Source organism: Panthera leo, chromosome E2, assembly GCF_018350215.1.
Source record: "Panthera leo isolate Ple1 chromosome E2, P.leo_Ple1_pat1.1, whole genome shotgun sequence".
Lineage (NCBI taxonomy): Eukaryota > Metazoa > Chordata > Mammalia > Carnivora > Felidae > Panthera > Panthera leo.
Window position 1 is genome coordinate 1,554,259 of NC_056693.1, and position 25,441 is coordinate 1,579,699.

General features: G+C 47.2%; 2 protein-coding genes across 2 annotated transcripts; both read right to left on the bottom strand.

Moving 5' to 3' along the window:
- Positions 1 to 689: 689 nt before the first annotated feature.
- Positions 690 to 20,135, bottom strand: LOC122207620 (zinc finger protein 543-like). Its single transcript, XM_042917697.1, has 5 exons — positions 20,070 to 20,135; positions 18,698 to 19,105; positions 17,731 to 17,857; positions 10,636 to 10,731; positions 690 to 5,150 (listed from the first exon to the last, which is right to left on the bottom strand). The coding sequence occupies exons 2-5, from the start codon at positions 18,884 to 18,886 to the stop codon at positions 3,304 to 3,306; spliced, it is 2,259 nt and encodes a 752-aa protein (XP_042773631.1). The 5' UTR covers positions 18,887 to 19,105; positions 20,070 to 20,135; the 3' UTR covers positions 690 to 3,303.
- LOC122208794 lies at positions 19,803 to 23,067 on the bottom strand. Its single transcript, XM_042920235.1, has 6 exons — positions 23,009 to 23,067; positions 21,206 to 21,326; positions 20,911 to 21,084; positions 20,335 to 20,761; positions 20,012 to 20,186; positions 19,803 to 19,866 (listed from the first exon to the last, which is right to left on the bottom strand). The coding sequence occupies exons 1-6, from the start codon at positions 23,065 to 23,067 to the stop codon at positions 19,803 to 19,805; spliced, it is 1,020 nt and encodes a 339-aa protein (XP_042776169.1).
- Positions 23,068 to 25,441: the final 2,374 nt, after the last annotated feature.

Consider the following 25,441-nt stretch of genomic DNA (forward strand, 5'->3'; position numbering starts at 1 on the left):
CTGGTGCAGTTTACTGCAAGGAAGCAAGGAGGCAAGGCCAGTTCAACATTCAAAACCAGTCAAAGCAATCTGTCATATCAACAGGCTACAGAAGAAAAATTACATGGTCACATCAGCCAAAGGAGAAAAAACATTTGGCAAAATTCAATACCCTTTCAATGAAAGCTCTTAGTAAATTAAGAGGGTGTCTTTCCAAACTAGACAGAGAACACCTATATATATATATATGTATACATATACATATGCATATACATATATATAAAAGAGACAAACCAAAAAACAGACTCTTAATTATTGACAACAAACAGATAGTTAACAGAGGGAAGGTGGTTGGGAAGGATGTATTAGGTGAAGGGGATTAAGAGTACACTTATCTCCAGGAATGAGTAATATACGGAAATGCTGAGTCACTATATTGTACACCTGAAACTAATATAATGCTGTTTGTTTTTTTTTTTAAATTTTTTTTAATGTTTATTTATTTTCGAGAGAGACAGAGACAGAATGTGAGTGGGTTAGGGGCAGAGAGAGGGATGTGAAGCAGAATCCGAAGCAGGCTCCAGGCTCTGAGGTGTCAACACAGAGCCCAACGTGGGGCTTGAACTTACAAGCCATGAGATCATGACCTGAGGCGAAGTTGGACGCTCAACTGACTGAGCCACCCAGGCGCCCCAATATAATGGTGTTTGTTAACTGCACTGGAATTAAAATTTTTTAAAAAGTAAAACAACAAAAAACCCACAGCCATCATATTTAATAATCAACACTGAATGCTTTCTTCTTAACATTACAAACTACGCAAGTATGTCCTCTTTCACCCTTTTATTTGACATTGTACTGCAAGTTCTAGCTAGTACAATAAAGACAGAAAAGGAAATGAAAGGGATACAGATTGGGAAGAAGACAAAAGATATTTGCAATTTGCTGATAACATTATTGTTTATGAAGAAAATCCTGAGGAATCTACACAAAATTCTGCTAGAATAAGTATTCAGCAAGGTCACAGGAGGCAAGGTCAACATATCAAAATTAATCATATTTCTCTGTAACAGTAATGTTCATGTACAAACTGGAATTAAAACCTCCATATAACATACAGTGACTCCAAAAAAAGTGCCAAAGTAAAAATCTAACAAAATATGTTCAGGATTTACAAGTGGAAAATTACAAAACGCTAGTGAAATAAACCAAAAAAGATCTAAATAAATGAAGAGACATACCATGTTCATGGTGTGAGAGTCAAAATAATAAAGATGCCAAATCTCACAGAAATGATCCATAGACTAATGTAGTGTCTATCAAATTCCCAGCAAGATGTTTCCTACATACAGACAAGCACATGATAAAGTGTTTACAGAAAGCCAAGGGAAAACATTTGATATGGAAAGCTAAATCAATTTTAAAAAAGAATAAAGGAGAAATCACTTCACCCAATTTTAAGATTTACTAAAAGCTGCAGTAATCAAGATAGTTTGGTACTGGCAGAGGTTTAGATGTACAAATCAGTGGGATAACACAGAGACTCAGAAATAGACCAACATAAATATGCCCAACAGGTTTTTGATCAAGGAATAAACATAATTCAGTGGAGGCATAGTACTGTAGTGTAGTTTTCAACCAACGGTGCCAGTCAACTGAACATCCTTAAGCAAAAATACAAGAAAGAAACTCAACCTAAACCTCACATGGTAATACAAAAATGAACTTGACATGGATCAGAGATTTATATGCAAAAACGACAAAACTTTTAGGAGAAAACACAGGAGAAAGTATTCAGGACAGAGAGCTTCCTTAAGACTTCTTAGACATGACCCGAAAAGGATTAAGAGGTGCCTTCACAATAATGCCATGAATCAATGTAACAAAAATGGCTTGGTCTATGACGGCAATACAAAAGTACACCTGTGGTGATTTAGGAGGCCCTGAGGAGGGTTCAAAGTGAATGCGTGATTATTTTTACATCTTTCTGTACAGCATATTTCTTAATGTGAGGTAATACTATCACAGGTAGGTCAAAGCAAAGCAAAGCAAAACAAAACAAAACAAAAAAACCCACAAAAAAACAAAGAAGGAATTCCAAAAGACGCTGATAAAGGTAGTTACTTACTACACTGGAAACCAAGGCCATGGAAACAACAGTGAAACTCACACACCCCTGCATGTGCACATGCCCATTTCATCTGCTAATATTCTAGTCAATTTCCTCAACAGTGAATCCTCACCCACCTTTCGTAGGATTAAAAATGGGATTCTTTCTCTCTGCTTTTCGGAGTTGCTCTTTATTTTTTTAGCTTAATTTAGCTATGTGTTTTCTTTTGTTTTGGCTCTAATTCGACCCATAGAAAACAAGTGAGGTGGACTCGGGAGAAGCCTCTCTAAATAGGATTGGAGAAGCTCAGGAACCACAATCAGAGGATTCATCTGAGAAGGTAACGCAGCTACACTGCCATCCTCGTCGTACAGAAAAATACAAAAAAACAACAGACAAGTAGATCAAGAGCACGTATAAACAGATGGTTAAGTATACCTGAAAAAAATTTTTTGCTTTTTAAAAAATCAAAGTCTTAAGAATGTGCTACAGTGGGCCCATTCATATGTACATTTTTATCTCCTGAAATGTGAGTCTTTCATAACTCAAGTTTTCATATTTCTTGTTAAGACTTATGCTACTCAAAGGTAGGGATGATGCTGTAGGACAAAGGCCTTCAATAAAGGTTTTCAAGGGACTGTGGGGTCTGGGAGGCACCTTGTCCTATGGGCGACGGCTGAATAAAGCCATCTGTGAGTGTGAAAAATCATAAACATAAACATAAAAAAAATAAAGGTTTTCCACACACCCTCAACTGTCCCAACTGTCCTGACAATGGACAGCAGTGAAGGTATACACAAGGCAAAGGGGACAAGGCTCTCTGATCTCTGAAACACCACCCCCCCCCCCCTCCAAATAAGATAAGGAACAAGAAACTGCCATAGGCTTGTCACAGAAATATGAAAGAAACTGTGCTTGTGTTTCTCTTGTATCTCCTCCTCCTTTGTTTAAATATCCCTGAGATAATTTTGCAGCGTAAACTGAGAAGATGGGGCCAATGGTCATGCTAAGTGCACGAGAATGACTGGATCATGCTCTTGGAGGAGTTCTCAGATGTAGAATAAGGCTCTAGGCTGGGTGAACTCCCAGTATGACTCCTCAGATGACAACCGATATCCTCCAACAGAAGGGTTTCTCTTTGGTATGAACGATCGGATTCTGAGTAAGAGGTTTCCTCGGTGGCTACATTCAAAAGTCTTTCCCCTGTGGAGCGCTTAGAGGGTGACCGAGGACTGCCCGCTCGCGAAGGGTCTCCCCACTTCTGCTGCGCTGCCCCTGACGGGGTGTCTCCCGGTATGAATCCTCTGATGCTGAGTGAGGGAGGAGCTGCGACTGAAGGCCTTGCCGCACTCGCTGCACTTATAGGGCTTCTCCCCGGTGTGGATGACGGCGTGTCGGATGAGGTTGGTGCTCCAGCAGAAGCATTTCCCACACTCCATGCACTCATAGGGCTTCTCTCCACTGTGAATCCGCTGGTGCCTCGTGAGCCCCGAGCGGCGGTTGAAGGCCTTCCCGCACTCAGAGCACTCGAAGGGCTTCTCCCCGGTGTGGATGCTGAAGTGTCGGATGAGGTCCTTCCTAGTGCTAAAGGCTTTCCTACATTCTTTGCACTCAAAAGGTTTTTCTCCAATGTGGGCCCTTTTGTGCAAGATGAAAGTGTAGCAGTAGGTGAAGGCCTTTCCACACTCACTGCACTCATAGGGCTTCTCCCCGGCGTGGATGATGGCGTGTCGAATGAGGTTTGCCCTCTGGCAAAAGGCTTTGCCACACTGCACGCACTCATAGGGCTTCTCTCCACTGTGAATCCGCTGGTGCCTCGTGAGGTATGAGCGGCGGTTGAAGGCCTTCCCGCACTCCATGCACTCGTAGGGCTTCTCCTCAGTGTGGATGCTGAAGTGTCGGATGAGGTCTGACCGATTGCTAAAGGCTTTCCCACATTCTTTGCACTCGTAGGGTTTTTCTCCGGTGTGGGCCCTTTTGTGCAAGATGAAAGTGGAGCAGTGGGTGAAGGCCTTTCCGCACTCACCGCACACGTAGGGCTTCTCGCCGGTGTGACTCCGCTGGTGCTGCTTGAGGTGTGACCGGCGGTAGAAGGCCTTCCCACACTCCAGGCACTTGTAGGGCTTCTCCCCCGTGTGGATGACATAGTGCTGAATGAGGTCTGTGCTGTCGCAAAAGGCTTTCCCACATTCGTTGCATTCAAAGGGTCTCACTCCACTGTGAATCTGCTGGTGCCACGTGAGGTGTGAGCGGCGGTTGAAGGCCTTCCCGCACTCCAGGCACTCGAAGGGCTTCTCTCCTGTGTGGATGATGTAGTGTCGAAGGAAACCTGTCTTATCTCGGAAGGCTTTTCCACATTCTTTGCACACAAAGGGTTTCTCTCCAGTGTGGCTCCTGTTATGCAAGACTAAATTGGAGCGGTGGGTGAAGGCCTTTCCACACTCGCTGCACTTATAAGGCTTCTCCCCAGTGTGAATCCGCTGGTGCCTCGTGAGGTGCGACCTGCGGTTGAAGGCCTTCCCGCACTCCATGCACTCGTAGGGCCTCTCCCCCGTGTGGATCATGTGGTGCTGGAGGAGGTGTGTGCTCTTGCTAAAAGTTTTCCCGCACTCGGTGCATTCATAGGGCTTCACTCCAGTGTGAACCTGCTCGTGTCGAACAAGAAAGCAGTTCTTGGTAAACGCTTTCCCGCATTCCGCACACTTATAGGGACGTCTCCCTTCACGAATCAAGGGATCTTTCGGTGGTCCCCGTGAGTCACGTTCATGGAGGACATGTCCCGCAGGGATCAGCTCCTGTACAATCCTTGAGTGTAGACGATCATCTGTCCCTAAACCATCATGTTCGGGCTTCATGTTTCCAGGGAGCTTTTCCATCAGGGGGTCTGTTCCTGGTTCCAACTGGCCTTCCAGCATTTCTGATGGCCTATCCTGACTCTTGCCTTGCCCAAGCTGGGAGTACCCTGGGGCTCGTGAAGTCATTTGCTCCCGTGGTGAGGTTTCCTCAGACAAGGCAAGGTGAGAAGGGGAAGGCTCGGTGGTCTCAGGTTTTATATTGTCACCTGAAGGGAATACAATACACAGAAGGGCCTATTAGAGATGGGAACACAGAAAAGCAAAATTGCCATTTCAGTGGGAATAAGAAAATGGAAACAGTGGCTCAGCACCTCCCATGTTTTCCAATCTCGGAAACCCCGTTTACAATTTCTTTCTTTTTGGATTCTGAACTCTTGAAACCTTTGAGAGGAAATCCAGAGGGAGAGAACCGATGGGGGACAGAGTGTCTGGAGACTAGGGACGGGCAGACAGGAATGTCGCGTGTGTGCTGGGTTTGCTCCAAGCAAGAACGTCTGCAGGTGCTATAAGAGGCCAGGATAGAAGCACCTGAGGCAGCCCATGCAGCAGCCAGGAAGAGGTCAGGGAAGCTTCCCGCACAGGGAGAGCTAGAAGCTGCCGGACAGAGAGAGTGGGAACACCATTTCGGCCTCAGTTAACAGAATGAACAAAGGCAGAGTGTTCTGAGACTCAAGGAGTGCAGCACGCCAGAGAGGGGCCTGTGAGAGTACAGCCCCCGACACGGGATTTGTGTCCTCGCAAGGGGAGACACAAGAGCGTCTGCCGTGTGAGGACAGAGAGACCGCCATCTGCAAACCAGGAAGAGGGCCCTCACCACACATCAGATCTGCCAGCACCCGGATCTTAGACTTCCGGCCTCCAGAACCGTGGATAACAAACGTTTGTTGTTAAAGCTGCCAGTCTGTGGCATTCTCGTTACAGCAGTGCAGACCGCCTAGACAGCAGGTGTGAGCAATGTTCTCGTTCTTCAGTTCAGTGATGTTAAGTACGTTATTTTCAAAAAGAAATGAATGAGCAAATACCTTGGGTAATACATCAATTAATCAAGGTCATTCATGAATCAGTGAGGACAGTGTGTCATAAGCCAAGGTTTAGGATTAATTGCAATTTGTACCTGAGGTCCACTTTAACAAAAGTTAGAGATCACAGCAGTATTACGGTTAAGATCATGGTCTTGGGGGGGCGCCTGGGTGGCTCAGTCGGTTGGGCATCTGACTTTGTTCGGCTCAGGTCATGATCTCAGTTCGTGGGTTCAAGCCCTGCATTGGGCTGTGTGCTGACAGCTCAGAGCCTGGAGCCTACTTAGGATTCTGTGTCTCCCTCTCTCTCTCTCTCTCTGCCCCCCCCCCCACCACTGCTCATGCTCTGTCTCTCTCTCAAAAATAAACAAACATTAAAAAAAAAAAAAAAAAGATCATGGTCTTGGACCACAGAAACCCTAGGCCCAAGCCCCACAGGAACTCAGTATTAGCTCCGTGGTACCTCCCAAGGCACTCAAATTCCTTCAGCCCTCATTTTGTCTTCTCAAGAATAAAGCTAAAAAAAGAGCCTGGACTATAGGACTCCATGACGATGGAGTGAAATCCTGCATTTGCCATGTTTGCTATGTGGACCATGTTCAGTCTGGTGCCAGACACTGAGCAAAATGTAACCCCCGTTAGCTCTAATTGTTTATCATGAGTTAGTCCCCTAACATACATCTGGGACCTAATTAGGACGTATGTAAACTGACAGTGTAAGAATGTACATACATATTAACCCTGGAGGGTATTGAAGAATAAAAAGAACGGTCCATGGGTCACCCGGGTGGCTCAGTCAGTTAAGTGTCTGACTTGGGCCCAGGTCATGTCTTGTTTGTGAGTTCGAGCCCTGCACTGGGCCCTCTGCTATCAGCACAGAGCCTGCTTTAGATCTCTGTCCCCCTCTCTCTCTGTCCCTTCCCCACTTGGGGGTGGGGGGAGCACGGTCCATGAGAGGCGTGATGAGCCAACATTAAAGAGGCCACCAGAGTAAGGAGACAAGATAGGTCCCGGGAGATCAGGGGCAGAGACCCCAAGAAGGCCGGATGCCCACGACACAATCAGAAACGCGTGCCATACGACATGCTCACACGGTACGGAGTTTAAGTGTCTGCTCTGGAACCGGAACGCCTGGCCCACATCCTGGCTCACGTCCTGCCTGCACCAAGTGAGCAGATATGGCACAAGTTACTTAGCTGCTCCCATCTCAATCTCGTCTAAAGCACTGACAGGCTCAGCTTCTGCCTCAAAGGCCGCCCTGAAGGCTGAATTGAGACAAGACCTGTAAAACGCCGGGCACAATGCCGGCCCCTGTGGGGCGTTCAGTAAACTGCGGGCCGTTACCCATTATCCTGATGGTCGCTGCCGTATTTGGAAACTGGGAGCAAAGCAGTGACCGTGTAAGGAATATTTTCCTAAGGAACATTTTCCCGTGCTGTGGTTCAGAGGAACCCCCCACGGGGCCTCAAAGAGCGAAGAGGACAATGTCGGCACTTTCATACGCGAATGGCGGGAACGTGAAAGGGGACACCATTCTGCCGAACTGCCTGGCAGTTTCCAATTGAGCCAAACTGACCCAGAAACATACCAGAGTCCGTTCCTCACAGAAATCAGTGCCTCTCGGCACCGAAACACATGACAAGAATATCCTCGGCAGCAGGAAGTTGAAAACAACAGCAATGCCTGTCAAGAGGGGAGGGGATAAATAAACGGCAGTTTTTCACACAATGAGACATCACGCTGTATCGACTGTGAAAAACTCCAACTATATGCAACCACATGAAAAGAATCTCACAGACATAATGATGATCAAGAGACAGATATACCGACAGCACACAGTGGGTTCAACACTCAAAATAAATCTATGCTGATGGTCTAAACAGGGGCTACCTCACGGAAGGGGCTGTCGAGGGCATGAGACCCCGACAAGGTGCTGGAGATATTCTACAGTGGCCCCCCTTATCTGCGGGGGATTTGTACCAAGACCCCCCGTGGGTCCCTGAAATGACGGGTAGTATCAATCCTGTATATACTATGTTTTGTCCCTGTACATACATACCTAAAGTTTAATTTATACATTTGGCACATAAGAGATTAACAAAAAAAACTAATAATAAAATACAACAATTTTAACGAACGCTGGAATAAAAGTTACACAAATGTGGTCTCTATCCGAAAATATCTTATTGTACGCCACTCACCCTTCTTGTGGTGCTGTGAGATGATAAAACGCCCACATGAGGAGACGAAGGGAGGTGAATGACGCAGGCGTGTGACACAGCATTAGGCTACTATTGACCTTCTGCTGATATATCAGAAGGACCATCACCTGCTTTTGGACCGTGGTTGCCCACGGGTAACTGAAACCGCAGAAAGCGAAACCACAGATCAGGGGCACTGTGGTATATATTAGCGTAACGGTGGTGATGTGGGTTTATACGTATACAAAGATTCGTCAAGCTGACCTCTTAAGGCTTTTAAGCAACACAGCATATGAGTTATATCTCATTCAAAAAGTTCAAGAAAATAATCATTAATGGGAGGTATGGAACAAAAATGTAGACATCTCTCGGAAGAATGAGACAACTTTGGGGCACCTGGGTGGCTCAGTTGGTTAAGCATCCGACTTTGGCTCAGGTCACGATCTCACTGTTCATGGGTTCGAGCCCCATGTCAGGCTCTGTGCTGACAGCTCAAAGCCTGGAGTCTGCTTCAGACTCTGTGTCTCCCTCTCTCTCTGCCCCTTCCCCCGCTCGTGCTCTGTTTCTCTCTCTCTCTCTCAAAAAAATGAATGAACATTAAAAAAAAAAAAGAATGAGACAACTTTTCCAAGATTGGTTATACAGGGAAAGTGGAGTTGATGCCAGTGTGCAGACATGGGAGAGGCATAAGCCTTTGTAATTTACTTTCCCTAAGTGTGAGGCAACCGAGCATATTTTTATGTTGAGCAGAGATTAGATAAAGTTGAAGAGGCAGAAAATACGTGAAGAAGCAAGTGCCCTAAAAAGGTGTGATCAGGACTTAGTGCAGGAACTAAGGTCGAGCTCCACGAGGGGGCAGGATGGGGAGGTTCACACAGAGATTTCTATCCATGTATAAGGGTTGGAGATCAAGCAACAGAAGAACACAGACGACTTTCACCATGAAAATGTGCTGAGACATCACTGGTGGGTGGGGGGGCCGGCGAAGGTCTAGAACAAGGTCCAAGCGGCTGGGGGGGCCAGTGTGGGAGGCAGCACAGATCAGAGGCATGCAGCAGACGCAGGGAGACCGGCTGGACTTAGGTGTGTGGGGACAGGTCAGGGGTAGCAGGGGAGGCAGTGGAGACGCGTGCGTGAAATGGACAGGATGTCTGGATGTGGGGGCTGGTGGAGACGGAAGGGTCGAGGAGTGACTTAAAGTGGCACCCAGCCTTCTGACCTGCACGGGAGGTGGGAGGAGAGGGAAAAATCACGAGCTCCCTCTCAGGCATGGTGAGCTGAAGTGTCTTTTGCACATTCGCAGACGTGAGACCGGGGACAAGGGTGAAGGTGTGGAACAGACTCTGAAGGGCTGAATAGACCAAGGGACCACGAGAGGGGAGAGCCTGGCTCTGCGGTGGCACCAGTCAGCACACCTGATGTCCCGAGGGCCTCAGCGGCCCACATTGGGGAAGAGAAGGTGAGGTGTTGGTGAAGTGTTACCTTGAAGCTTAAGCGAACAGGAGGGGTGCTAAGATATGGAGCCCGGGAGTGCTTCTGAGTGTCTAACGGACCCTTGGAGAATGGTGGAGAAGGTGGGAAAGGGTGAGACGCAGAGGACAGCTAGTCTCCTTGCACTTCAGAAGGCAACTTGAACTACTATCATTATTCACGAGGACTCATACTGTGACGTAAGTGGCACTAACAGCTTACCTTTGCTGAGCCATTCGTGCCCTGTAGGTCAGGGCCAGTGTGAACCAGCGTCACATGCAATCCGGTACGTCCTCAAACAATCCAGTGATACAGAAACTATTATTGCTAGCAGTTTTCAGGAGCAGACTACACTCACCAAACCATTGGCTGCTCTCCACGGACACACAGTTCAGCCTCATTTCCCAGAGCCAGGCACCGAAGTGCAGCCAGATCGAATGTGAGGAGAAATAGTGGGTATGACACCTCCCTTATCTGATTTCCCTTCTGCTAGCCGGAAGGTGGCAGGACAACCTGAAAGTCTCATGTTGATGACAGGAGGTAGCTGGGTGCCTGAGTAACTGTGTGGCACACAGCTGCAGGTGGACCCACACAGTCCTTCGGTGAGAAAAGTACTTTTCGTATGCTGAGCCCCCAAGATTCTGGAATACACCTGTTAGAGCAGCTGGGTTACAGTGGCTGAACTGACATGAAGGCACTGTGAGATGACGCACCTTTCTTGCGGCCACAGGGTTGTGGCATGTCACAGCTAGTTTTTAAGCCCAAGCAACCAGAGCCAAGAGCCTGGACTTCTTACTTAATAGGCCCCACACCTCCCCAGGAGTGCTGGACATTGTGATGGGGTGCCGGGAACGGGTGGAAACACCTCAGGTTACAAGGCTCCGTGCATCGTAAGCCTTGAGAGAGGCCACAACAGTAAAACTTCCACAAACTCCAGGGACAGTCTACTCTGCCGTCTACAAGCTGCCAGGACCCCCACCTGGCCAGCTGTTGGCACCCACCTGGGCAGTTGCTAGAGGAGAGGCCTCTCTGCAGTGTCCATAACTCTGGGCTCCGCTCCAGTGGGTAGATCTGCTCTGGTTTGGGTAGAGGACAGCCTGTTTACGGAGAAAGAAAGAGGACGTGGAGATTCTGGTGAGAAGAAATAAATCTAGACTGGGACATCAGAATTTGGAGAAGGCCTCAGAATGAAGCTGCTCCCATCCATGCAAATAAAATGATGTGTCCTGGAAACCAGCTGCATAAAACACTGTCATTGGGCCCCAAAGACTGTAGACATTAGCATCGGCTCCACAGAATGCACCAATTCCCTTTGATCCCCATCCTGTAGAATCGCAACGCTGTTTAGACCTATTTCCTGAAGGTGCTTTCTAATTAATCCAGTCAGGGGCCTCGACCTCCCTGTGCGTCAGCCAATACCTGGTGAGCTTCGCTGCTACCACTGCCTAATTTACACAAAATATCTGGGGTGAGGCTTGGGCATCAGGAGATTTTAAACACTTCCCAGGATGATGGCACCCCACCTAGCAGGTTCATTTCCCCAGTGGCATCTCTGATCATAGACAGTCAGGTAGGCAGAGTGGCTGGGTACTCTGAGCAGAGAGACAGGTTATTCCAGGCAGAAAGACTAGAATGCAAATACAGGAACAAGGACAACAAATAGAATACAGTGACAAATATGGTAAATATTAACCCCTCTGTATCAATATCACTTGGAACGTCTGTTTTTTTTTTTTTTTCTAAATGCTCCAATTATAAGACAGAGATGGTCAGAATGGATAAAAAAATAAGACCCAACTATAGATCGTCTATAAAAAACCCACTGTAAATAAAAAGATACATGTTGAAAGTAAACGGATGGAGGAAAATATACTAATACGTTATCAGAATACGCTAACACTAGTCAAAAGAAAGCAGGCAGACCTGTATTAATTTCAGACAAGGCAGACCTCAAAGCAAGGAAAATTACCAGGGATGAAGAAAGCATTATGTAATGATAAACGGGTTAGTTTGCTAAGAAGACTCGGGGCACCTGGGTGGCGCAGTCAGTTAAGCGTCCGACTTCAGCCAGGTCACGATCTCACGGTCCGTGAGTTCGAGCCCCGCGTCGGGCTCTGGGCTGATGGCTCGGAGCCTGGAGCCTGTTTCCGATTCTGTGTCTCCCTCTCTCTCTGTCCCTCCCCCGTTCATGCTCTGTCTCTCTCTGTCCCAAAAATAAAATAAACGTTGAAAAAAAAATTTTTTTTTAAATAAAAAGAAGACATAAAATTCCTTAATCTGTATGTGTCTGCCATCAAACTATATGAGGCAAAAACTGACAGGATGACAAGGAGAAATAGATGAATCCCCTATCAAAGTTGGAGACTACACTACTCCTCTACCAGAAATGGACAGATCCGGGGCGCCTGGGTGACTTAGTTGGTTGAGCGTCCGACTCTTGGTTTCTGCTCAGGTCATGATCTCGCAGTTTCATGATTTTGAGCCCCATGTCAGGCTCTGCGTTGCCAGTGTGAAGCCTGCTTGAGATTCTCTCTCTCTCCCTCTCTCTCTGCCCCGCTGTCTCTCTCCCAAAGTAAATAATACATAAACTTAAAAAAAAAAAAAAAAGTAATGGACAGATCCAACAGGCAGACAATTAATAATGCCATAGTTGAACTGAACAATCCCATCAATTACCTGGATATAACTGACATCTGTAGACTATGGCATCCCAAAACAGAATACACATTCTTCTCTCACATGGGACATTCACCATAACAGATCATATTGTGGGCCATAAAACACACCTTAACCAAAATTTAAAAAGAACAGAAATCATATAATGTCTGCTCTCAAACCACAAAGTAATTAACTAGAAATTAATAATAGAAAGATAACTGGAAAATCCCCAAATAGGTAAAGATTAAACAGCACATTTTTAAATAACATGTGGGTCTAAGAAGCAATCTCAAGAAAGTAAAAAATATTTTGAACTAAATGAAAACCAAAATAGAGGATGCCTCTGTGGCTCAGTTGTAAGAGCATGTGACTCTTGATCTTGGGGTCATGAATTTGAGCCCCATGTTGAGTGTAGAGATTACTGAAGAAAAAAAACAACAAAAAACTTCAAACCAAATAAACATAAAAAAATAAAAAATACAACTTAGCAAAATTGTGGAACGCAGCAATGCAGTGCTTAGCAGTAAATTTATAACACAGAAATATCTTTTTTAAAGAAAGATCTAAAGTTAATTATATAAATTTCCACCTTAGGAGACTAGAAGAACAAATAAAGTGCTAAGTAAACACTACAAAAGAAATAAGAATTAGAGCGGAAATTAATGAAACTGAAAACAGAAAACAGAGGGGCGCCTGGGTGGCTCAGTCGGTTAAGCGTCAGACTTCAGCTCAGGTCACGATCTCACGGTCCGTGAGTTCCAGCCCCACGTCGGGCTCTGTGCTGATGGCTCAGAGCCTGGAGCCTGTTTCAGATTCTTTGTCTCCCTCTCTCTCTGCCCCTCCCCCGTTCATGCTCTGTCTCTCTCTGTCTCAAAAATAAATAAACGTTAAAAAAAAATTTTGAAAAAAGAAAACAGAAAACAGAAAAATCAACAAAACAAAAATCTGGTTCTTTAAAAAGATCATTAAAATGGATAAGCCTCTAGCCAGGCTAACTGAAAAAAAAAAAAAAATGAGAGAGAACACAAATTACAGATCCTATGGACATTAATAGGATATTAAAAGGGGTGCCTGGGTGGCTCAGTTAGTTAAGCATCTGACTTTAGTTCAGATCATGATCTTGTGCTTTGTGAGTTCGAGCCCCACATTGGGCTCTGCTAACAGCTTGGAGCCTGGAGCCTGCTTCAGATTCTGTGTCTCCCTCTCTCCCTGTCCCTCCCCTGCTTATGCTCTGTCTCTGTCTCTCAAAAATAAACAAACATGAAAAAAAAATTTTTTTAAAGGACTTTAAAAGAATACCATCAACCACTCTATGCTCACAAATTCAATAACTGAGATGAATGCACTAATCACTTGACACAATGTGCTAAAACTCACACAAGAAGAAACAGACAATCCGAGTAGGTGTATATCTATTAAGGAAATTGAATCAAAAGTTAATAACCTTCCAAAAAACAAAGCACGAGGCCCAGTTGGGTTCACTGGTGACTTCTACCAAAACCTGAAAGAAGAAATTATACCAATTCCCTACAATCTCTCCCAGAGACAGAAGCAGAGGGAATATTTCCTAATTCAATATGTAAGGCCAGCATTACCTAATATCAAATAAAGACATCACAGAAAAGTATACACAATATGTCTCATGAACATAGATGAAAAAAAAAAATCCTTGGGGCGCCTGGGTGGCGCAGTCGGTTAAGCGTCCGACTTCAGCCAGGTCACGATCTCGCGGTCCGTGAGTTCGAGCCCCGCGTCAGGCTCTGGGCTGATGGCTCGGAGCCTGGAGCCTGTTTCCGATTCTGTGTCTCCCTCTCTCTCTGCCCCTCCCCCGTTCATGCTCTGTCTCTCTCTGTCCCAAAAATAAATAAAAAACGTTGAAAAAAAAAATTTAAAAAAAAAAAAAAAAAAAAAAAAAAAAATCCTCCACAAAATATTAACAAATCAAACCCAACAGTGTATAAAGAGATGATATATCACAACCAAGTGGGATTTATCCCAGATATACAAACATGACTCAAAATTTAAAAATTAATTAACATAATCCATCACAGCAACAGGCTAAAGAAGAAAAATCAAACAATCATATTGATAATGCAGAAAAGCATTTGATAAAATCCAACATCCATTCATGTTTCAGAGTTAAAAAAAAAACAAAAAACCTCTGGGGAGCCTGTGTGACTCAGCTGGTTAAATGTCTGACTCCTGACTTTGGTTCAGATCATGATCTCAGTTAGTGGGATCGAGCCCTGCATCTGGCTCTGTGCTGACAACACAGAGGCTGCTTGGGATTCTCTGTCTCTCTCCCCCACTCGTGCTCTCTCTCTCTTTCTCTCGAAATGAAAAAATAAATTTAAAAAAATACGTAAGAAAAAAAAAGAACTCTAAGCAAAAGCGGAATGGAGGGAAATTTCCTCAACTTGATAAACATCTACAAAAATACTGGAAGTATTAGGTAATGTGACAAGAAAATGTAATAAGACAAAAAAAAGGTACACATAACTTTACCATAAGATCCTTATTTACCCAAAAGTCCACATAAAAGCTTATACATGGATATTTACAACAGCTTTATAGTTAATTGCCAAAATTTGGAAGCAACTGAGACTTTCTCCAGCAGGTAAATGGATACACTGTGGTACATCTAGAAAATGGAGTATGCAGCACTAAAAATAAATGAGCTATCAAGCCATAGAAAGACACTGAGAAACCTTAAATGCACATTACTAAATGAAAGAAGTCAATCTGAAAAGGCTACATACTGTATGATTCCAACTACAAGACATTCTGGAAAACACAAATGGGGATAGTAAAAAGATCAGGGGTTAATGAAGGGGAGCAGGAGAAGGGACGAATAGGCAGAGCAAAGAGGATTTTTAGCACAGTGAAAATACTCTGCATGATACTATAATGATGGAAACGTGTCATTACACATTTGTCCAAACCCACAGAATGCACAACACAAGGAGTGACCCCTAATGTAAACTATGGACTTTCGGGGACTATGAGGTCAGTGTAGGTTCACTGACTGTAACAAAAGCACCACTCTGGGAGAAATGTTGATAATGTGGGAGGCTGTGCAGGTGTGGAGGAAGGGGGTTTATGGGGAATCTCTCAATTTTGCTATGAACCTGAAATTGCTCTTTAAAAAGTCTTTTTTTTTTTTTAACGTTTATTTATTTTTGAGACAGAGAGAGACAGAGCATAAATGGGGGAGGGGCAGAGAGAGAGGGAGACACAGAATCGGAAGCAGGCTCCAGGCTCCGAGCCGTCAGCCCAGAGCCCGACGCGGGGCTCGAACTCACGGACCGCGAGATCGTGACCTGAGCCAAAGTCGGACGTTTAACTGACTGAGCCACCCAGGCGCCCCTAAAAAGTCTTCAAAAAAAAAAAAAAAAACAACAACTAGGGGCACCTGGGTGGCTCAGTCAGTTAAGTGTCTGACTCTGGATTTTGGCTCAGGTCATGATCTCACGGTTTTCAAGTTTGAGCCCCAAATCGTGCTCCATGCTGACAGTGTGAAGCCTGCTTGGGATTCTCTCTCCCTCCCTCTCTCTGCCCCTCCCCAACTCTCTCAAAAATAAACTTAAAAACAAAACAAAACACTAATATTTATAGGATGCAACCATATCCCAAGGGACTGTGCCAAGCAATTTAAATGCAGTATGTTCTTAAAACATAGAATTAAATTTATGTACTAACTTAGAAAATAAATGACATTTAAAATATTGAGCCTTGGGTCCCTGGGTGGCTCAGTCAGTTGGATGTCTGACTCTTGATTTCGGCTCAGGTCATGATCTCACCATTCATGAGTTTGAGCTCCACGTCGGGCTCCATGCTGACGGGGTGGAACCTGCTTAGGATTCTCTCTCTCTCCCTCCCTCTCTGCCCCTCCTGTGTTCTCTCTCTTTCTCAAAATAAATGAATAAACTTCACAAAAAGATAAAATAAAATATTGAGGCTTTTCACTCAAAACTGTCTTCACTGAGCGAAGTCTTTTTTAGGTCCTAAGCAAAGGATTCTGTTGTTCTTCCAGCGAACATAAAAAATTCTAATTTAGGATTTCCTTACAGCCTCCACACGAAGTAAACACTGTGACTGGCACCATTTATAGATGAAGAAACCGAGATCAGGCAGATTTGCTGAAACCGTGGAACTGGTAAATGGCTGAGCCAAGATGGATCAGGGTCTGTGTAGTCGTGTCTGGCATCTGGCCTCTTTGACTACAAAGCTATACAACACTGTTCCAGAAGATGCTGAGTCCAAGTATGAGGGTGAAGACCAGACAATGAGAACGATGATGACATGAGAACAGTACTGGTGGCAGCGAGGGTCACAATCGCTAAAGCCGCGCATCGCAAGATATCACCAGACACTGTTCTGAGCCATTTGACCTTCACGACAGCCCTGTGAAGCAGAGGTGCTATATTACTTCATTTTAGCTGAGATCACGAGGCACAGAGCGGTTCAGTACCCGGTCCAGAAACACAGAGCTCATAAGCCACAGAGCGGGGACTGAACAGTAAGGGTCTGGCACCAGACCCTGGTCTCCTAAGCACTATACGAAGAAGGAAGCAGCCGTGTGGGGCCAGCAACCTCAGCCCAAGGAGGCTGAAACAGTGACAGGGGGATGTGAGCAGGAGGCCTCAATCCTCAGGAAACACGGGCCAGAGAGAGAGACAGACTTGATGACGCTAGACAGCGCTTCAGGAACCACTAAAAACAAAAAATTGGGACTCCCACTCAGTCGTGTGGTCAAATAGGGACGCTTGCACAGACATAAACGGCATCTATTCTCCTCAACATTTCACAAAAGAAAGAACCTTTCGCAACGAAGAGGGGTCTTTTAAATTGAACAGATTAAGCTTTAGAGGGACTCGTTGCAGTGGCCCTATTTTCCTCACTTGCCGAAGATGGCATGTCGGGAGAATTAAACGAATGAAGAGGAACAGTATCCGCATACAAGAAGAGTAGAGACACGGAACATGGGGCCTCACACCGCAAGGACTGGGTGACTGCTTCCTGCTGCCAAACAGCTGTGGCAGAAAAAAACACTGTGAAAAAACAGAGACACAGGCAGACCCACGGAGAGGTCAGGACGAAAGCCCCGGAAGCCAGGGCATAATCGTGCTTCTCGAAGTTGCTGGATCAGTCCCTCAAGGGGCGCAGCGGGCATTCCTTCCTGTGGGTTCCGTGAGACACCCCCATTTCCTCCCAACACACCCTTCTTTGGCTGTGACCAAAAGCCAACTATGTTCTCGCCTCACCCTCCCTCCCACACAGAAGAGCAGGCAGGAAGAGGGGAGTCTAGAAAATCACCGAAGCTGTGGGGAGGAGGGAGGCAGGCTACAGAGGCCTTCTCGACCAGCCAGGCCTGGAGCCAGAGAGTGGAGGGAAGGAGGTGATGGGTCTCCCACACGGCAGGAGGAGGGAGGCCTCACCCAGAGAGACCAGGAGCCTGCAGGTTTCCAGCATCACCTCCTGGTACAGGGTCCTCTGGGCCGGGTCCAGCTGCCCCCACTCCTCCTGGGTAAAAGTCACGGCCACATCATCGAAGGTCACCAGCATCTGAAAAGTCAAATAGAGGCAGCTGTGTTTGTCCTAGGGCTACTGACGGGAACCAGAGCCCATCTCTCTTGGTGGCAAGGGAGCAGAGAGACCAAACGGCCGCTGAGGGTTGAGCTCTGTGCTGGCCTCAAGGACTCCGAGATGCTGCTTTGCCTTGATTACAGCAGCGCGGGAGCCAGGAGCCTCCCACGTGGGAGCCCAGGGAGAATGACGCAAGGTCAGGACCTTCCTGTGTGGACTGCGAGACACAGCATGGCAAGGGCTCCGAGACGCCAGATGAATGGGAGAGAGCACTGAAAACAGCAGCAATGATAGTTACAGAATAATCCCCGAGACTCACTGGTCTCCACAGTGTGCCTGCCTCGCGCAGACGCTCTGCCTGTCTCCTTAAAGGGAACAAAAGTCATACTCCTGAGGTGTGAATCCTCTTAAAATCAACACTTGCCTGGCATGTGAACTTGGGAGCCTCAATTCCTGGGTCAATACAGTAATTATCACTCGGTGGTAGCAGTTTTGAAAATTAATGAAAAAAAGATATTCGTAAAAGCAGCACTGGACGACTGACCACAGCCTGAGGTCGTATCATTATCACCCTCACGCCAGTCAGGGCCCTAAGTTTACATGTGGTATGAGCAGAGGCAGGATTTGAACTGAGGTCCCTCTGGTCTATGGTCTAACTGCACAATCTTGACACTCCTCCATTAGCAAAGCAGTTAATGCAGATGTGAAGCATTTCACATAAATCCCCAGTCACAGTCATTTCGGCAAACACTGAACATAATTTCTGTGGACAAGGGCAGAGGAGCGAGCTCATCATCAGCCACCTTACAGGACAGTCACCTGAGGTGGTGGCACCTGCTTGGGAAGGGGCAGGGCCCGGATCAGGTGCCAACGCCTTCTGCTCCTCAGACTGCCAGGGAGAATCCACAATGAGCCATTGTTTCCTTTTCCTACTGGAGTCTTCTTTCCTTTCCTTTGGCGACTCTGCCGGAACTCAAACCCGCCTGCCTGGGTCCTCGCGGCACCCATCCCTGAGGAAAGACTACTTCAGGCCCGGAGAACGGAAGCTGCTGAGGACGATGCAAGCAGGCTGCGGCCATGAGAACAGCCTCCGATTTACATCTGTCTGTCCTGGCAGAGTGTACGACGGAACAGTCAGCAAATGATCACAGAGGCTGGCCCTCCCAGGTAGGTCTCGACAGCTGGGGGCGGGGGGCCACGGAAATCACACAGGTCTTCTGGGGACTCCTGAAACAAATATACCTTGTTTTGTCCACACGCTTCCACCTGCTGAAATGCCATATTCCCACCTTCTGCCCAAACTGCCTACTCCAAGGAAGCCTGCTTGGCTTGCAATGTTTCCGTGTCACTGCCAGGTATCCCTATATGCGTTTGGTACAGAAGGGGGTACAAATACAGGCTGTGGTGGCTGACACACTGATTGTTTCTGCTACTTAAGAGCAGCAGGGAGGGGCACCTGGGTGTCTGCCGGTTGAGTGTCTGACTTCAACTCAGGTCATGATCTCAAGGTTTGTGAGTTTGAGCCCCACATCTGGCTTGCTGCTGTCAGCACGGAGCCCACTTCGGATCCTCTGTCCCCCTCTCTGCCCCTCCCTGGCTCGCACTCTCTCTCTCAAACATAAGTAAAACATTAAAAAGAAAAAAGAGCTGCAGTGAATTTGGGCAAATAACTGAACTCTCTAAGCCTCAAGTTGTTTTCACGCAAAACAGCAATACTAACAGAACTTAACTCAGAGGAGGTGAGGATTAAAAGAGGTGAAATGTTAGGTCTGCCCTTCAACCCACAGCAAAAATTAACCAAGGCCAGCGATTATGGTTCTTCTGCCACTGTTTTCTCTTTGCTCCCACAACATCCCAGACATATTCAACCAGGAACCCTTATTTAATTTTGCCAGGTTTCCTACACAAAAATGCCAGATGATGGTCAAGCAGGGAAGGGGCCACTTCGGCCTGAACTGCTGGGACAGTTCTGTCCAAATGCGTGACATCTGAGCAGAGGCCAGAAGGATGTGAGAGGAAGACCCCCCCTCCCTCCCGCCAGAGTCAAAGGGGCAGAATCGCGGGCACAGGGCAGGGCAAGGACAAGGGCTGGGGGATGAACTCAGCATGGTCAGGCTGGTGTGTCCGGAGAACCGCGCCCCCGGGTAAGAAGGCAAGGTCGAGGAGGTCGGCGGGAGGGCCGGGTGGGCACCTGCAGGTCCCGGGGCGGGCTGGATCTGTGAGTGACGGACGCCCGCGGAAGGAAGCATCACTTTCACCTTCCCGGCACTGACCAAACACTTGTCGGAACTCCGGCACTGCCGCAGGACTACGGACAATAAAACGACAAGCTAGCGACGCGCGCTGTACACAAACGACAGGGAGAAAAGGCAAGCGAACGGCTTCCTAGCCTCCGGCTGCCCAGGAGCCCTCTCCGCAGCAGACAGGCTGCAATACCCACAGCGTCGTCCACTCACCCGTGCAGGGGCCATCCACGCCGCCGCCATCGTGGGACCCTGTGCACAGAGCGGGGCCCGGGGAGGGGGTGGCGGCCGAGGGGCCCCAGAGCGGGGCGAGCTCGGCTGACGGTCTCACTCCCAGCCTCAGTTTCCCCGCTGTGAAGCGCGCTCGAGGCCCAGGGCTGCAGGGACAGCAGGCGCTCACGTGACACCCCGTTATAGAGAATGAGGGGCGGGTATCAGGCTCGTACAAGGACACGGAGGTAAGACCCACGCTCCACACCGCCTTCTCCGCTCGCGCCTCATAAAGGCGCCCTGCCCACCACTGCTCGAAGCCGCACAGACCGGTACTACCCACCCGGCACCGGCGGATGACGTTCGCCTCCACGGAGCAGGAAGTCCCGCCCCCGCCGGGGCGGGCCGCAGGAAACGCCCCTGTCCTGAGCTGTCATTGGCCCAGCGCGCGCGGACACGCGGTGTACAGCCTTCTGGGAATTGTGGTTTTGTCCCTGAAAGCAGCGGCGGTGGGGAGCTTCCCGAGCCTGTCTCCTCCAGTGGAAGAGTGCGCGAGGCCGAGTACCGCCTCAGACCTGCATCTTCACAGTGGGGCCGAGGGACGGGCGCGAAGCGGTCCTTCACGTGCCCGGGGAAATCGAGGCTCCGGGGGCCGGGACGTCCGCCCGGGGTCGGGGCACGTGACACGTCGGGGACCGAGGTCTTCGGCTCAGCTCGGGACTTCCCCGTGCTCCTCACTTCCTCGCGATCCTCCTGGAGGGAGCCGGGCACACAAGCCTTAAGAGTAGCGAGCGCCAGGACGCAGACGCCAGAAGCCCTCCCTCCCACGCGGCGCATGCGCATCCCCTGGCCCCTCGCGGGCTCTGTCCAGCACCAGCTGCACGTGCTGTGGGGCCTTGACGCCAGCTGGTGAGCGAGGCCGGAGGTGGACGCAGGGGTCGAGCACCGCCACTTTGACCTGTGTCTCATCGCTGGCCCAGGGGTCGTGCATGGATCTGCAAATTCGGGAGTTGTTAGCGAACAGGGTTATCTCCAGTCTCAAGAAAAGCCTGAGAATAGAGAAAGGAATGGGCAGGGGCGAACCCAGAACCAACCCAGCATTAAATAGGTGCAGACAAGAAACCAACAGTCATGTTAGGAATCCTAACAATCCTTCGAGAATATATTACAAAAAACTTAAAAGTCATCGTTGGTTACTTATTTGTGTGTGTGTGTGTGTGTGTGTGTGTGTGTGTGTGTGTTTTCTTGTGACAAGGTGAGAAAATAAAACGCAGCTTCCAATGAATATACACACAGTTATAAAAATGGAAACAGGGTGTGTATTTGACCCTGCTGTTCTGTCACAATTACTAAACACATCACCAAGGAGTAGACCTCCACATTATTTTTCCCCCATGTGTAAAAAAGGGAATCACAACACACAGATTTCTTTCTTTTTAAATGTTTGTTTACTTTTGAGAGAGAGAGAGACAGAGCAAGCAAGGGAGGGGCAGAAAGAGAGAGAGAGAATCCCAAGCACCCTCTGTGCTGTTAGCCCAGTGTGGGGCTTGATCTCATGAACCAAGAGATCGTGACCTGAGCCGAAATCCAGCCAGAGACTTAACCGACTGAGCTACCCCGGCACCCCAACACACATATTTCTTGTAAGTACTTATGTTTATTTGTTTTTTGAAGAAACAAGAATTAGTAGTGCTCTTACATAAATGGGTACAGGGAGATAAGAGAAACCTTCCTACAGAATTCTGAGTAACATATAGATAGCCTTATTTCAGATGGTGGAGTTTGATTCCCTTGAATTGGCTGGACTTAGTGACTAAGGATGAAAAGAAGAAAAGAGTAAGTTGACAGCAGAGGAAATGGGTAGACACCACCCTTACCGAGTGAGCAAGGTTAGCAGCATTAGTGATGTCCTGTTGACACCATGTACCACATAGTATGATGCAACAAAACTGTTCACTACTGTGATGTCCTTCCCCCAGACTCACCACTTTACTCATAAAAAAATCAGATAAGTGCGAATTGAGGAACATTGTATAAAATGTCCAATGAAAACTCATCAAAAGTGTTGGGATCATGAAAAACAAGTGTAACAAAGTAACTTGATTAAGTGCAACCTGGTGTCCTGGAATGGGATCTTGCAACACAAGGACATTAGTGGAGGGAAAAAAATGGTAAAATCCAAATAATTTGTAAACAATGTTCTATCAATGTCAATTTCTTAGCTTTGACAAATGTACCATATATCTGCATAATACATGAGGTGAAGCTGGGGTGGAAGTTACATAGAATGGGAAATACATACTTGCCACTTTACAGTAAATCTAAAATTATTTAAAAATAAAAATTTAAAAATTTAAAAATAAAAAAGAGCAAGGAGGGACTTCTAGCTTGACAACAGGAGTAGTTATGTGGACTCATTCCCTAGTGAAACTGGTGGAAAAAATTTAAGCGAACAAAAACCAAAACATACAAGATTTAATATCTCTGGAAATGGATGTACAACAACAAGGTTATACAACGAATGAAGAACATTTGTTCAAGATGATCTGTAATTCTGTAAAAAGAGTGCGAGTCTGCGGTTTTTGAACTGAGACATTTAATCTCCTTCAACCTTCCCAGTTCAGGGAGATAGAAAATCCACTACGGTGGTGCAGATGAGAGCGCAGGGATCCCTCACTCCCAGCTCCCACTCGGAGAGTTATCTTCCAGGAGGGCCAGGAGGTCAGCATCTCTCATCCTGCCCCCAGCTACTTGTTGTTAAGGTGAAGTTCCTGGCCAGTATGGTCCCCAGAGGTCTCTTTTAGCAGGACGCCGCTTCTGGGCTGGAGGTTCCGCCTTGGGCACCATGCTTCTGAGAATACTGGTCCACTCTCATTTTTGTGCCAGCCGAATGGAAGGATTTCCACACTCCGAGACGGCAGCTGAAAAGACTTGAGGCTACTTCCCACTCACCCCACCTCAAATGGGGGTGTCAGACAGAAGTGGGACATTGTCCCCACTCCCAGTTCAAGAGTGCTCACTCAGTCATTTTGCTCTGGGGAAGCAGAGAACCTGGGAAGAGAAATTTGGGAGTAGCCAGCCTGGGGAAGAACAAATATCCAACAACATAGGAACCCAAGAAGCTTGAATACTTTTGGTTCAGGCTGTAGAGCAATTTCCCCCAGAACTTTGCTGAAAGCAGTTCTGGAACTCTGTCCTTGAACCCCGTGAATGGTCTCTGTAGCTCTCTGTCAGTGAAAAAACTCACCAACTCCCAGCTTTTTCCTGGCCAGGAATGTGTTATGTGCCATGACCCTGGAATTCTGTAATCCGCTTCGTGTTCGTCCCCTGTCATTTTAGGGGGAATAGTCCTCTAACAGGTGTCCACTCCAGTCGGCTCTTCCTTCCATTCCTTGTAGAATCTCTCCTGTTCTCTTGAAACCAGGAGCACAAACGTATCTTTTTTTCCCCAATGTTTATTTATTTTTGAGAGAGGGACAGAGAGAGAGGGAGACACAGAATCCAAAGCAGGCTCCAGGCTCTGAGCTGTCGGCGGAGCCCAATGTGGGGCTTGAACTCACAAACTGCGAGATCATGACCTGAGCTGAAGTTGGACGCTTAACTGACTGAGCCAGCTAGGTGCCCCAGAAACACAAACATATCTTACTCTCAAACAATGACTCTTACCCAGGGACTACAGTTCCCTGTGAGTCACAGGCTAGTTCCTGGGAGCATAGAAAGGGAACGAGTAGATCAACAACCAATAGTCCTAACAATGGTGCCAAGGGACCAGGAGCATTTAGTAGCCTAATGGTAAAATCCACTCAACATTTGCTCTACAGATACTTCCAAGAGAAGCTGAGAGAAGGCACTTTGCAAAATGCTGTGAAGGATATAGTGTTGAGTCACTCACACCTGGATTGTAGACAGATGGTCCAGGGTGATGAGACTCAGTTCATGTCAACCATTACCTCCTCACAGAGGTTTCTCCATATCTCTCAATTTTAAATTAGTCCTCCACCCCAACATCACTCTTCTCTCTCTCTTGTCCCTCATAACGATTTGGAAATATATATATATATAGACATATATTTGATCAATATTTATTGAGTGCCCATTTTTTGGACAGGCACTGCCCTACACAATGGGGACACATATATACCAAAAAATAATGCATTCCTGTTCTAGAGGATCTTTCATCGTAACAACCAATAGTTTAAAAACAAGAACAATGAAAAACCTACACAATATAGGTTGGACGGGGGGAGTGCTGTGGAAACAGGAAAGTGTAGAGCGGATGCGAAATCGTGGGAGAGTAGAATGAAAGCAGTTTTGCAGCACTAAGTAACATGGTTGGGACAAGTCTAATGAGACATTCATTGTCTAAGCACAGACTCTGAGGACGGAAGGAGTCCTTATCTGAAGAAACAGGGTGTCACACAGAGAACACCTACGACAAGGAAACTGAAGGGGGAGAGCCCTGGGAGCCTGAAGAGGGGCAAGAATGTGGCCAGAGCTGCACCTGCAGGGGTTCGAGTGAGAGGAGAGGAGCCAGAGAGAGAAATGGAGACACTGCGGTGCCTTGGACCACACAGGAGGTTGGAATACACTTCCTGCGTGCTCTAGAATGTACCCAGGGACTGGTTGATCTCGTGCAGTAGCATACACAGACCTGAAAATGATTATCATGAAGGAAGTTTATTCCTACAGATCCATAGGCTCAGGATGCAGGGCACATGACTCAGGGTCTCCTGGAGACCAGGACGGGTCAGGAGGCAGAAGTGGAGGACAAAATGTGGTTCCGAGCTTTTGTATTTTGCACAAAGGAAAGGCAAGGCAGGGCAGGGGAGACAGCTTAGGATTGGCTAGTTTGAATACTATTAGCAGGCTTTAGAGCAGGAGGGCTGTCCTGATTTGTCTGGTCCCAGGATCTGGGATGATCCGCACAGAATACTGTTTCCTGAAGTGAAAGAGCCAGAAGGAGGAGGTGGTTCCCCTTAGTGTCTTTGTATTGTCTAATTTGCATATGAAAGGCAAGTCCACACCGGTAGTTTGCTACCTCTGAGGACTGGTTATCCTGGGAGGAGGCCGCCTGCCTGCCATGAGCAAGGCCCCAAATTTAGAGCATCAA

What these genes read in the sequence shown, in the direction of transcription:
- LOC122207620 (XM_042917697.1), bottom strand. Translation starts at nt 18,886, where the DNA reads ATGGGTGCCGCGAGGACCCAGGCAGGCGGGTTTGAGTTCCGGCAGAGT. An exon ending in AGCAGGTGCCACCACCTCAG is followed by an intron (nt 17,858 to 18,697) that starts GTGACTGTCCTG and finishes TTGACTTTTCAG; the next exon opens with ATGCTGGTGACCTTCGATGA. An exon ending in CAGGCTCCTGGTCTCTCTGG is followed by an intron (nt 10,732 to 17,730) that starts GTGAGGCCTCCC and finishes CTCCGTAAACAG; the next exon opens with GCTGTCCTCTACCCAAACCA.
- LOC122208794 (XM_042920235.1), bottom strand. Translation starts at nt 23,067, where the DNA reads ATGAGAGATGCTGACCTCCTGGCCCTCCTGGAAGATAACTCTCCGAGT. An exon ending in TCTCCGAGTGGGAGCTGGGA is followed by an intron (nt 21,327 to 23,008) that starts GTGAGGGATCCC and finishes CCGAATTTGCAG; the next exon opens with ATCCATGCACGACCCCTGGG. An exon ending in CCTTCTTACCCGGGGGCGCG is followed by an intron (nt 19,867 to 20,011) that starts GTTCTCCGGACA and finishes GCCTCTGCTCAG; the next exon opens with ATGTCACGCATTTGGACAGA.